This window comes from Diabrotica virgifera, chromosome 8, assembly GCF_917563875.1.
Source record: "Diabrotica virgifera virgifera chromosome 8, PGI_DIABVI_V3a".
Classification (NCBI taxonomy): Eukaryota; Metazoa; Arthropoda; class Insecta; order Coleoptera; family Chrysomelidae; genus Diabrotica; species Diabrotica virgifera.
Genome location: NC_065450.1, coordinates 4104890 through 4116936, shown reverse-complemented (window position 1 = coordinate 4116936; position 12047 = coordinate 4104890). Strand labels below are relative to the sequence as shown.

The following is a 12047-nucleotide window of genomic DNA, read 5'->3' as shown; positions in this document are numbered from 1 at the left end:
AGTGTGGGCGGTAGGCATTTTAATAAGTTGGTTAATTCATACGATCATAAAAATCTTAGCACAAATTGGTTAGACTACTACATAGTAAAATGACCACGGCACTGATCGCAGCTCCGTCAAAAGGGTGGGTAGACTGTAGCCAGCCTAGACACGTTAAATTAAATAAACAAAAAAATATATTGAAACAGTGTAGTTATGTAGCAATCCTAAACAGGTGCAAAAGGACATCGCACACATCTTATGGAAAATATAATGTCACTCAAATTCAATAAAATTTATACGAATAGATTCGTTTTAAATTAACGGTCAAACCTTATCATTGCGCCAACTCTTAATTATGATTAATTACGGCGCAAATTGCAATTAAAGTTTATAGAAATCAAATTTTTTAGTCAGTAAAAGTGTCAGTTACAATCACTATTGCTCTGGGTGCTATTCAAAAGAGCTTAAACCCTGCTGGGCCTAAGCGGATTAGTAAAACTAATCCGCTGATTTATGGAGTACCGACAATTTGGGTATTACAAAATATTTTTTCTCTCTCTAACTTATGTACGTATCCATTTGATTTCAGATTTATTTATATCAATTTCTGCTCTTATTATTGAAAATATGGAGTTGGCGCAATGATAAGATTTGACCGTTAATTTAAAACGAATCTATTCGTATAAATTTTATTGAATTTAAGTGACATTATATTTTCCATAAGATGTGTGCGATGTCCTTTATGTAGGTCATAGGCATGATGTTCTTGGTGCTACTTTTCGGGATGACCCGGTAAGCTACGGTCTTCAGAGATTGAAAGAGATGGGTTTTTAAAAATAATATTTACTATTAAAAGATAATTGGGCGCCAATAATAAATCAAAATAAAAATACTGCAAAGTGCCTATCCAAAATTAAAGACAGTTACTTGCAGTGTCATTCCATCTGATATAGGTTGGTCCATTGCGGTCGTAAATTGTCTGTACTCCTCTCCAACAATAAGGATACGAAATGTAGTGTGCAAAAGAAAAATACTGATAAACGTTATAACATAATAGTCGTTTATTTATAAAAAAAAATCAAGAAATTAAAAATGAATTGAAATGAATGAGTAAAAAGAAAAATATAAGTCCTTCACGATTATGATTGTTTAAAAGAAAGAACAAACAGTTTATTACGAGTACCAGGTGACCTGGGACTGCATTGATGACTAGAGCTTACGTGAATCTGGTATAGCTCAGGTGGAACTATTGTCACCCAACACTTTTCACTTAACACTTTACATTTGTTTGATCTAGAGTACTATTTCACAAAATTTTATGATATGAGAATAAAACTCCAAAGTTTTTGTTTTATTTTTACAAAAGGGAACTGCTAATTATTGATTGTTAATGGAACATTCCAACATTGGAATGATGTAAACACTGTTCACTTGAACATAGCAAAATTTTGTTTTAAAAAATGAGTTTTTTATTTTATAAAAAAAATTGGCAAACTCGCTCCGCGAACTTGTATTAATTTCTTCTTAAGAACAACATAACAGACTGTTCCTTGTAATACACGGCACTAGACACAAAACATACTATCGTGGTATTCACTGTAACCAACATTTGTTTTCTCACTAAGAAATCAGACTAAATAGGAGTTCACTCCATCTGATAACTAAACTTATCTTACCAAAAGACAAAAACCAAAACTGTTTCGCGGATTAGACCAATCGGTCTGCGCCTCTACTCTGTCGTAGCTAGATCTTGTCTGACTTCTCTCGTCCCAATTCAAGACAAGATTCCTTTCAAACACAGAAATTACACTCCCATTCTGGCAATCACCAGATAGTTATCCAATTAAAAGAAACCAAATATTTCTTTTACCAATAAAATAGCCAGGGTATGTTACTAAGTCACACCCCACTAAAAGCATAGATCTTCTTTTGGCCGATAAAAAAATACTCAATATTCGTAAGCAGTTTTTTTCGGTTCACACCAAATTGTTAACACAGCTCTGCCGACTAACCTCGACTCAAAAACACTTGAAAATCTTATCGCTACTATGGAATGTATTGTATAAATATTCTAGCTCTAAAGTAAACAGAATTCAGACTCTAAGACTCCTCATTGAAAAAATTATGACCAAAATCCTTTTGTAATTTGCCGCGATAACGAACTTAAAAGATAAATCATATATACAGACCGTGGGATATAAAAAAAGGATTTCGCTGTATTACACATGCGTTTAATTTATTCGTCACTACAGGATCGGACCTGATATATTTATACGACGATAAAAACATATTCATTGGGACCGTTACAATACCTGTATGTCAAATTCATTTGAACCGTGTCACCTTACCGATAATTCACGGAAAAAACGGGCCGTTTCAAAGGGGACATACATTAGGGTTCGGTACTAGTTAAGGATAATAGATAACACGCTTTGGTAAAAATTTCGTCATATCACGTTGCATTGATTCCCGTGTTCAGTTTTTATCTTTTTCTGATATATTTTTCTATTTCGCAAAGCGCGTGTCAACAAGTTCCGTCGGAATTCTTTTTAAGAATTTTCTCTTTGATATTTTATCAAAATCCATTGCTTTCAAAAAGATGGAAACGGGCAGCGAGGGATACGTCAGATTATGAAAAAAGGAAAGAAATCATATCTCCTTTTAGAAGGGTAAGAAACAACAAGATCCCCTGCAAGTCGAAAGAAAAAAAGAAATATCTGAGAGCGACGACGTAGGTGATGCATACTTACTAAGAGAAGTGCACAAAGTGCTAAGAGAAATGAGAACATGAGATCTAAAGAAAGACACTAGAATTAAAAAAAATCAAAAATAAAAATAAAAGAGGGATTAGCAAATACAAACAACGTCTAAATGAGGTCGAAAATAGATTAAAAAGTGTGTTTTTGCAGAAAAAAGTCACTAAACAAAACGTTGTTAAAAGAGAATATTTATTTTGTACATTTGTGCTAGAGAATTTGATCTGTGCACTATGTCTGCTTGATTTTTCAATGAGGAGGTGCGTTCTTACAAAAAATGAGTAATATAACGTCAGAACGAGCAGCCCAAAGTATAGGTTTAATTAGAGATGGACGATCGCAGCAATATGTTTCTGATGTTATGGGAATCCACCAATACAGTGTTTCAAGTGCTTTAAGAAGGTATAGAGAAAGTGGAGGATACACAAGAAGACCAGTTTATTTACATCTGCAGACTTGCTTACACATCATGTTACAGCTAAACAACTGCGAAATGATGTTTCTACAGTCCGTAATGTTCGAATCAGTACCAATTCGGTTAGAAACATATTAACGGAATTTGGAATCAGAGCCAGAATGCCTGCTACTTCTCTACTGTTAAGGAGGGCACAGCATATAACACGTTTAAATTTTGCATCAGAACATAGGGATTGGGATATTTATGACTGGTCTAATATTCTTCTTACTGATGAGTCAAGATTTGCACTTTGTGGATCCGATAGACATTTTGCACTCAGAACAGTTTGCACCATATTACAAAATACCAAGTAATCCGTTGACACTCAGACTATATGGTTTACCGAAAATACATAAAGAGGGCATTCCTATTCGTCCAGTAGTTAGCTTCATAAATACTCCAGTTTCTATACTTTCTAAATTCATTTTGAACCTCATCAACACTATGACGAATTTCACCCCTCGCTTCTCAGTCAAAAACACTAGTCATCTAGTATCTAGTCAATAAACTCCAACAAATAAATCTTCGTCCTAACATTACTATGCTTTCATTTGATGTTAGCAACCTCTTCACCTCTGTCCCCAAACAAGAAACTATTAATCTGGTACATTCTCTTCTCAGAGCCAGTTCAATTACTATGTCTACTACAGATTCTATCATCCAATTATTACAATTTTGTCTAGCTCAAGACTTCTTTGTATTTAATAATACATTTTACAGACAACCTGATGGTTTAGCCATGGGTAGTTGTCTATCCCCTCTTTTAGCTGATATATTTATGGATCATCTAGAATCCACGCAGATCATGAAAAATCCGGAAATCTTACACTGGTTTCGTTATGTTGATGACTGTTTAGTTTTGATATCCGGTAACTCCAATTCAGCTGATCTTCTTTTAATTTTCTTGACCTCACCATCACCAGATTAAACGACCATTTCGATTTCAGTATCTATAGTAGACTGATCATGTCATACCCTTCTCATCCAACCACCCCATTTCACACAAATAATCAGCGTTCCACAGTTATATACACCATCTAGAAACCACCCCCCTATCACAAGAAAATTACAATAAAAAATTAAACATCCTGAAACAAATAGCCTTCAACAACGGTTATGACCCCAACATCATAACTAAACTTATCCATGAGAGATATTTCAGAGTCTTGAGAGAGGCTGCGTTCCCCAGAGATTCGACCACCAGACCTATTTATACTTCTTTGCCGTATCACCAAGAACGTCTGTCCGGAGATATTAGAGATATTATTAAAAGATCTGTTGACAACTTTAAAATTTCCTTTAAAAATCAAAACAATCTAGGCCAATGTCTCTCCAACTCTAAAGACCCTATCAACTACATGAATCGCAGTGGAGTCTATAAACTACTATGTTCTGATTGTGACGCCACGTATATAGGAAGAACTTGTAGGTCACTTACCTCCCATTCACTTGAACACACAAAAAGAGAGAATACATCAACTTTTTCTCAACATCTAAAACAAAACAACCACACTCTTAATATCCCGGATAACGTATCTTTAATTCATAACATTCCCCAAAAAATTTTCTACGGTTGGACCTTTATGAGGACTTGGAAATAGTTAAAGAAAAACAAAGAAGCCCTAATTGTGTTAATCGTCATGTGTCTTTCAATCGTGACTTTCAGCCCTTACACCGTCAACTATTTTCATAAATTACTCTTTGTTTTTCTCCTCTATACTTTTTTAGCTACAATATTTAAAACCATCAGTCACTTCATTCAACGTACATCTATTCACTACTCGATTTATACCAACCTTTCGTTAAAATTCCTCAATTAACGCTTAATCTCATTTATTTTTAAACATCCTATCTGTCGCAATTCATACACAACTATTCAATTATATCCTCTCACTATTCTCTAATTTCATCTATTTATACGGGTCTCCATCTAGTTTCCAACCAACACTACACAACATTCATTTCATTAACATCAACAATACTCTGCTGATTCAATCATACATTTACACCTATCTATCCTATCTTCCCGTCTATCATCCTCATCTTTTTGGTAGATTGTGGTGGTCGGACTCCTGTGGCTCTCAGTTTCTCATTTCAATCATCAATCTCAATCGCTCTGCTGTCTGATTGACTTATTCCACAACTTAATTGCATTAACTTAATTACTTTTCATCAATCTAATCTTTAACTTTTTGATATTTTAGAAAAAATTTTTTTGAAACAACAACTATTACTCAACACCCTCTTTCTTTATTTTCTCCATAAAGGTAATAACTTAGAAAATCATACCTAATTTTTCATTGTCCTAGATACAGGGGCGGCTTTACCTATTGTGCAGGGTGTGCGGTGCACACGGGCGCCGGGATGTTGGGGGCGCCGAGCGCCAAAGAGCGGGTCCTTTACTTTGTTTTTCAACATAAAATATGCTTTAAAACGATTAATGAAAAATTACATTGGATGCTACTACACCTTTGGATGTTTTAAATTACTTGTATACAAACAAATTACTTTCAGTGTTCCCAAATTTGTTCACTGCTCTTAGAATTTACCCCACACTGCCAGTAGCGCACAGTGAAAGATCATTTTCTAAATTAAAAATAATTAAAAATAAATTATCTAAGGTCAACACTGTCGCAAAGTCGATTGACAAATTTATCACTCATAGTAAGTGTTGGACATAAAATAAAAATTGAAGTCTTCTTCTTCTTTTTCTTTTTGTATAGACATAACTCTGTCTGTTTTTTCAATGTGCTTCTAGTAAGTTGTCGTTCCATGGTTTTCGTGGTCTTCCCACTGATCGTCTTCCTATTGGGGAAACGTCTCTCGTTGTCCTGACTACCCTATTTGTTGTCATTCGGCTTATGTGGTCATTCCATTCTATTCTTCTGTTTCTTAGCCAGTTAATAATGTTATCCACCTTGCATCTCCGTCGTATATCTGTACTTCTAGCTCTGTCCCATAGAGTCTTACCATCGATTTTTCGAAGGGTTTTCATCTCTGCTGTTTCGAGCAATCTTTTTGTCCTCTCTGTGTCGGGTCGTGATTCTGTCGCATATGTCATTATTGGTCTGAGACTGTTTTGTAAATTCTGCCTTTCATTTCTTTTCCGATATTTTTATTTCTCCATATTGTGTCATTCAGGCAACCTGCGGCTCTGTTTGCTCTCTTCACTTGATCTTCCACTTCTGTTTCGAGCCTTCCGTAGCTAGATAGTGTGATGCCTAGGTATTTAAACTCCATCGCTTGTTCTATTATCTGACCTTCCAGCTCCAATTTACATCTTATTGGATCTGCTGTTATAACCATGCATTTTGTCTTTTTTGAGGAAATTAACATGTTAAATTTTCTGGCGATTGTGTTGAATTGGTGCAGCATACGTTGTAAATCATCTTCCTTTGAGAGATTAGTATTGCATCGTCCGCATAGCAGATTATTTTAAGTTGTTTTTCTTCCATTTGGTATCCTTTTTTAGTTCTTGTTTTTGTATTATTTCGTCCATGATCAGGTTGAACAATAAAGGACTCAATGAATCCCCCTGTCTTATCCCATTGCCGGCTTCAATTGGGTCAGTTAGTTCATCTTTCACTTTTACTTTTATTGTGTTGTTCTGGTAGATGTTTTCTATCGTTTTAATTATTCCCAGAGGTACCTCTCTCGAGTATAACAAGTGGATAACGTCCTTTAATGTGACCCTGTCCAATGCTTTCTTAAGGTCCACGAAACATAAATATGCCGGTTTGTTGTATTCCAACGATTTCTCTTGAACTTGCCCCATTATAAATATAGCGTCAGTGCATGATCTTCCCGATCTAAAACCTTGTTGTTCTTCTGCTAATGTTATAATTTCATTCAATTTTTTTGTTATTACTTTTGTTGTTAATTGAATTGAAATTTTGTTGAAAACTGAAGTAAGTGATATTATTCAAGATTTTGCTAATGCAAAAGCACGAAAAGTAACTTTTTTATAGTTATATGTTGTAATATGTGCGTCCTGTAATAATTCGTTAATAAATTATTATTTTTTTAAATAATCAAACCTGTCAAATTTCCTCAACCAATTTTTAACCTTACCTCATAGATAAAAAAGTTAATTTTAAATTAAATCTTTTTAACAGATTTGGGTAGGTTGTTCTGACGCCGTGAATAACTATTGGCTCCCGGCATCATTTAATATTGCAATATTTGCATCTGGATTTTTGTTTACATTATAAGCGTACCTAATACACTCTAATAATCCATGTACTAGTACTAAGTAGGTACCTATTCAACTATTCCATTTTCACTGCGCGTCCACCAAAGGGCGACAGGGCATCGGCTGCACACGGGCGCTACATGGACTAGAGCCGCCTCTGCCTAGATATACACATATAAGGACAGAATAACTATTCTAAACCTTTTATAACAACTATGATTCCTAATCAGTGTTGAGTAACCCTTACACACCCCATATACTTTACTATAGTACGAATTTCAGTTACATTAATTCATCCTCCACATTAATATTAAAATATCAGACATACGGAGTCCTTGCCTCATAGTTCTACCACTAGTCATACTTTTGTCGACTTTTCATTTCATTCAGTCAGGTACATCAATCATCTTTGTGCTGGATGTCAAGTGACTACATGCTTATAAAAATAAAAACTTCAACCTAGACATTGCCCGCATCATGTTTAATAGTTTAAAAAATCTACTTATTTTCTCTGCCCTAAATGCATTTGAGCATATGGGCAAATTATTCTTTTTCAACTAATAAAACAAAATAATATTTTAAATTTATCGCATGTATGGTTGGTTGCCTATCTTTAGTAATACACTCATTTGAACCCTGTTGACAATTCGTTTTTAAATAACATTATTTTGACTCCGCATATTGTTTTTGTTAGCTTAATGTGGAATACTTTTAGTCCTAGCACACGATGTTGGTTGTTATTGTTGAATTTTACCACAAATAAATTTTATAAATTTTTGGCTAGTGTACCAAACTACATATCAGTTCACACAACTTCATGTTACACTGTCTGTCTCTACTGTCATTAGTCAGAAACGCTTTCACACCTGTCACCTGTAATCAGTTGGCTTTCACCTTTTTCTTTGTGAAGACAGAGAAATCAACTCAACCACCCACATGCTTGTGGTATAGTCATATGGTGCCTTGAGATATACCCTTTAAATTTCATCCATCGCCAGGGTTTAATAAATAATATGCCAATGTAAGACCTTTGGTCGGCATTTTAAGGGTTTTAACCCATGTATTTTTGGTGGCTTAGCATGTAGAGCTTGTAAGTATAACCTAATTTTTTATCTTTTTATCTTTTATATCTTTTTCTAATTTTTTATCTTGGTCATCCTTTAAAAAAATTGTTTACTCTTGTCTTCACTAATTATGGTTATACTTATTTTAGGCTTAGAACACTGATGACGCTCTCTTTAGAGCGAAAACGTTCGGTATTTTAATGTAGCCCTTTATTGGAGTTTTCAAACTAATATACTTTTTACACAGAAGATCTTTTTCTTCAATTTTTCCTTAATCTGTTTCTAACCGAATCGGCACTTATTCGAACATTACGGGTTGTGAAAAAATCATTTCGCAGTTGTTTAGTTGTAATATGATGTGTACGCAAAATCTGCAGATGTAATTAACGTTCATCTGCGGGGTTCGTGTACTTGGGACGTCCTGGAACTGGTCTTCTTGTGTATCCTCCACTTTCTCTATACCTGCTTAAAGCTCTTAAAACGCTGGATTGGTTGATTCCCATAATATCAGCAAGATATTGCTACGATTGTTCATCTCCAATTAAACCTACAATGTGGACTGCTTGTTCCGATGTTATATTACTCATTTTTTGTAAGAACGCACCTTCTCATTGAAAAATCAAGCAGACATGGTGCACAGATCAAATTCTACAACATATATGTCTAAAATAAATATTCTCTTTTAACAACATTTTGTTTAGCGTTTTTTTTTTCTGCAAAAACAGTAAGTTGAAATGTTATGGGTTTGTAGACACCTAAAGGAGGCGGTAGACGAGTATTATAATAACATTCTGCTAAAAATTAAAAATTATTTTTAAACTTTTTTTCTGTTCCAAAAATTATGCGATAACTTTTGTGATTAGTGTAAATTCAAATTGGGACGGAATGTTTTATTGCTTCTCGATTTAGCAAATCCAATTACTAAAAAAAAAACAAACCTACACAATAATCGATTATAAATATCATGTTGGGTGCCCATTATAAAACCCACCAATGCAATAACGAATGGCACTTTATTTCAGGACCACTGCAGGACATTCAGGATATTTCCCTCTGGGCTGATGTCTGTCAGCTTGCCGACAGTATATCCCTAACTCGAATTATTTCACTGATGGAGAATAAATTCGCCACGAAATAAAATTACACGCAATATTCAATTTTGTTTATTTCTACGGCAAATTTTATTTCAATCTGATCGAATAATATGGCTGCGACAAGAAAATCTATTAAAGGCATGGGCGGATCAATCTGAGGGATAGTATAAGGGTTTTTAAAATATAAATTGGAACAAAATTGTATGACTTGTACACTTATAATATAAAGATCAAACTGGCAATAGGTGCATGTTCTCAAAAAACTGATAGTAAAGTCCTTTTACCCTATGACGGCCGGTATGTAATTAAGATATGATCAGTGGGCCTCAAACAGTGGGGCGTTAATATTTAATTCCTATCGCTTGAAAAGTAAAAATATTTAATTTCCTGTATTTTATGTTCAGTAATAATATTGGATTTTACTGTATCAAGGCAAATAAAATGATTATAATATGTATATACAGGGCGTGCTAAAAAAAGTGGGACGGAATATTTCGATTACTCGAAATTATTTGTCGACATCAAATGTTCATGAAGATCTCTATAAATCTCTATTTTGCGTAGAGTGAAAATTATACGAATTGCTTTGCATGCGTAAAGTTGGAAAATATTTGCCAAGTTGCTGGTATGTCCAAATTTGAATAAAATACATCCAAGACTTTAGTTTCTGCAGACACTGTATTAAATATAACCTTGAAACAAATTGGCACTAAATCACTTCCGAGTTTTCAACAAAACAAAAGGTTTAAACACGTGTAGTCCAGTAATTAATACCGAAGCTATTAAGAGTATGCAGTCCAGTAATTACACCGAAGGTACTTTATCGTTTAACTAAAACACACCGCTTTGCAAGTCCGAATTGAATTCCCGAAACACTTCTTTTTAGCAAACGATTTGTCCTATTCACTGTCTGATATTTCACTATCAGAGTCGCCACTATCTGAATTGTCTATCCGAATAATTAGAGGCCGGACCTCGTCTATAACTCGCTCGGTTTGAAAAGACTTAACGATTATGTCTTCCGTATGTCTAGTACAATTTTGCCATTGTACTGCTTTTATTTGTTCTAGCGATTCTTTCCATAAACTAAGAACGCTAGCGTCATCTGTTATTTTGGACGCATGTTTATCATAAAAATTTTTGGCTATACCCCAAACTAACTCAATTGCATTATAGTGGCAATGGTAGGGCGGAAGTCGAAGAACTTCATGGCCATATTTAACAGCCATTTGGTCAGTAACAAATTTCTTTTGAACTTTGTGCTCTCCACACCTTTGAAGTAAATCAACTTTTAAAAATATGTCACTGTGATAAATTTTCTTTTCTGTCAACCACAACTGTATTTCTTCTTTTGTCCAGCTGCTTGAAGGAAATCTCTCTTCTACTCTGGAGTGGTAGGATGCATTATCCAACACTATTATGGATGGTCGCTCCAATTTTTTCAACAAATGTTCTTCAAACCATTCTTCAAAAATATTTGCATCCATATTTCCATGGTAATCACCTGTATTCTTTGTGGACGAAAAAATTAAACTAGCGTCCGGAATAAAACCCTCATCATTTCCAGCATGAAGTATACTGTAGCGTTTACCATTACTGGAACGATTAGAAGAATAACATTTCGTGGTGCCATCTTGCCAGGATGATTCTGACATATTTCCTTTAGCGAAAATCCAAGTTTCATCTAAAAATACAACTTGCCTCGGACTATCAGACGTTTTATTGTTCATGAATTTTCTTAAAAAATGCCACTGTTTTGAAACAACATTGGACAGTTCACACAATACTTGTCTATTATTTGTCTTTTTATATCGAAAACCTAAATGTTTCAGCACTCTCCACAAACTTGTTAAACTAATATCGCACAGTTCCTTGTCTTTAATTTTTTGTAACACAGCACTAATTGTTACATGTTCTTTGGCTTTATACATATTGTATACAATATTTTTAATTTCAAGTTTAACTGACTGGTGCAAATCTAAAGTTTTTGGATGTCGACGATTTCTCTTGCTTACTTTATTTATTTCATCCTCACTCATGTTATTAATTCTTCGGAATGTCCTCTCTGAGATACCGCAAGCATCGCATGTGCGTTTCTGAACTGCCATAACAGATGTCAATGGACCCATATTATTCTTTTCCAAATTGAAATAACTTTCGACTTTCAGAACTAAACGCCGTTCTTCTGGAGACAACACTCTACGTTTCTCCAAATTATTCATTTTACTTTGAAGTACCGCTTCACTACACTACTATAAAAAAATAGGTATGTACTTATATACAACTACTACACCCTAAAAAGGACGAGGGTTGTACAACAGACGAAACAATCGAATAAAAATTATTTAACAGCCAATGCTATAATAACAGGCATAAACACTGCATTGATTGTGATTGCAAAAACCATTGGCATGTTTTAAATAAGATTTTTGCTTATTATGTATTAAACAACACCAATACAACCCACGACCATCCATTAATTTTTAACGATACACAGAAGTG

The 12047-nt window shown here is 34.4% G+C and overlaps 1 protein-coding gene across 1 annotated transcript; it reads right to left on the bottom strand.

Annotated features, from left to right (window-relative positions):
* Positions 1-10444: 10444 nt before the first annotated feature.
* LOC126889411 (uncharacterized) lies at positions 10445-11767 on the bottom strand. Its single transcript, XM_050657669.1, has one exon. The coding sequence runs from the start codon at positions 11765-11767 to the stop codon at positions 10445-10447; it is 1323 nt and encodes a 440-aa protein (XP_050513626.1).
* Between the last annotated feature and the right edge of the window lie 280 nt (positions 11768-12047).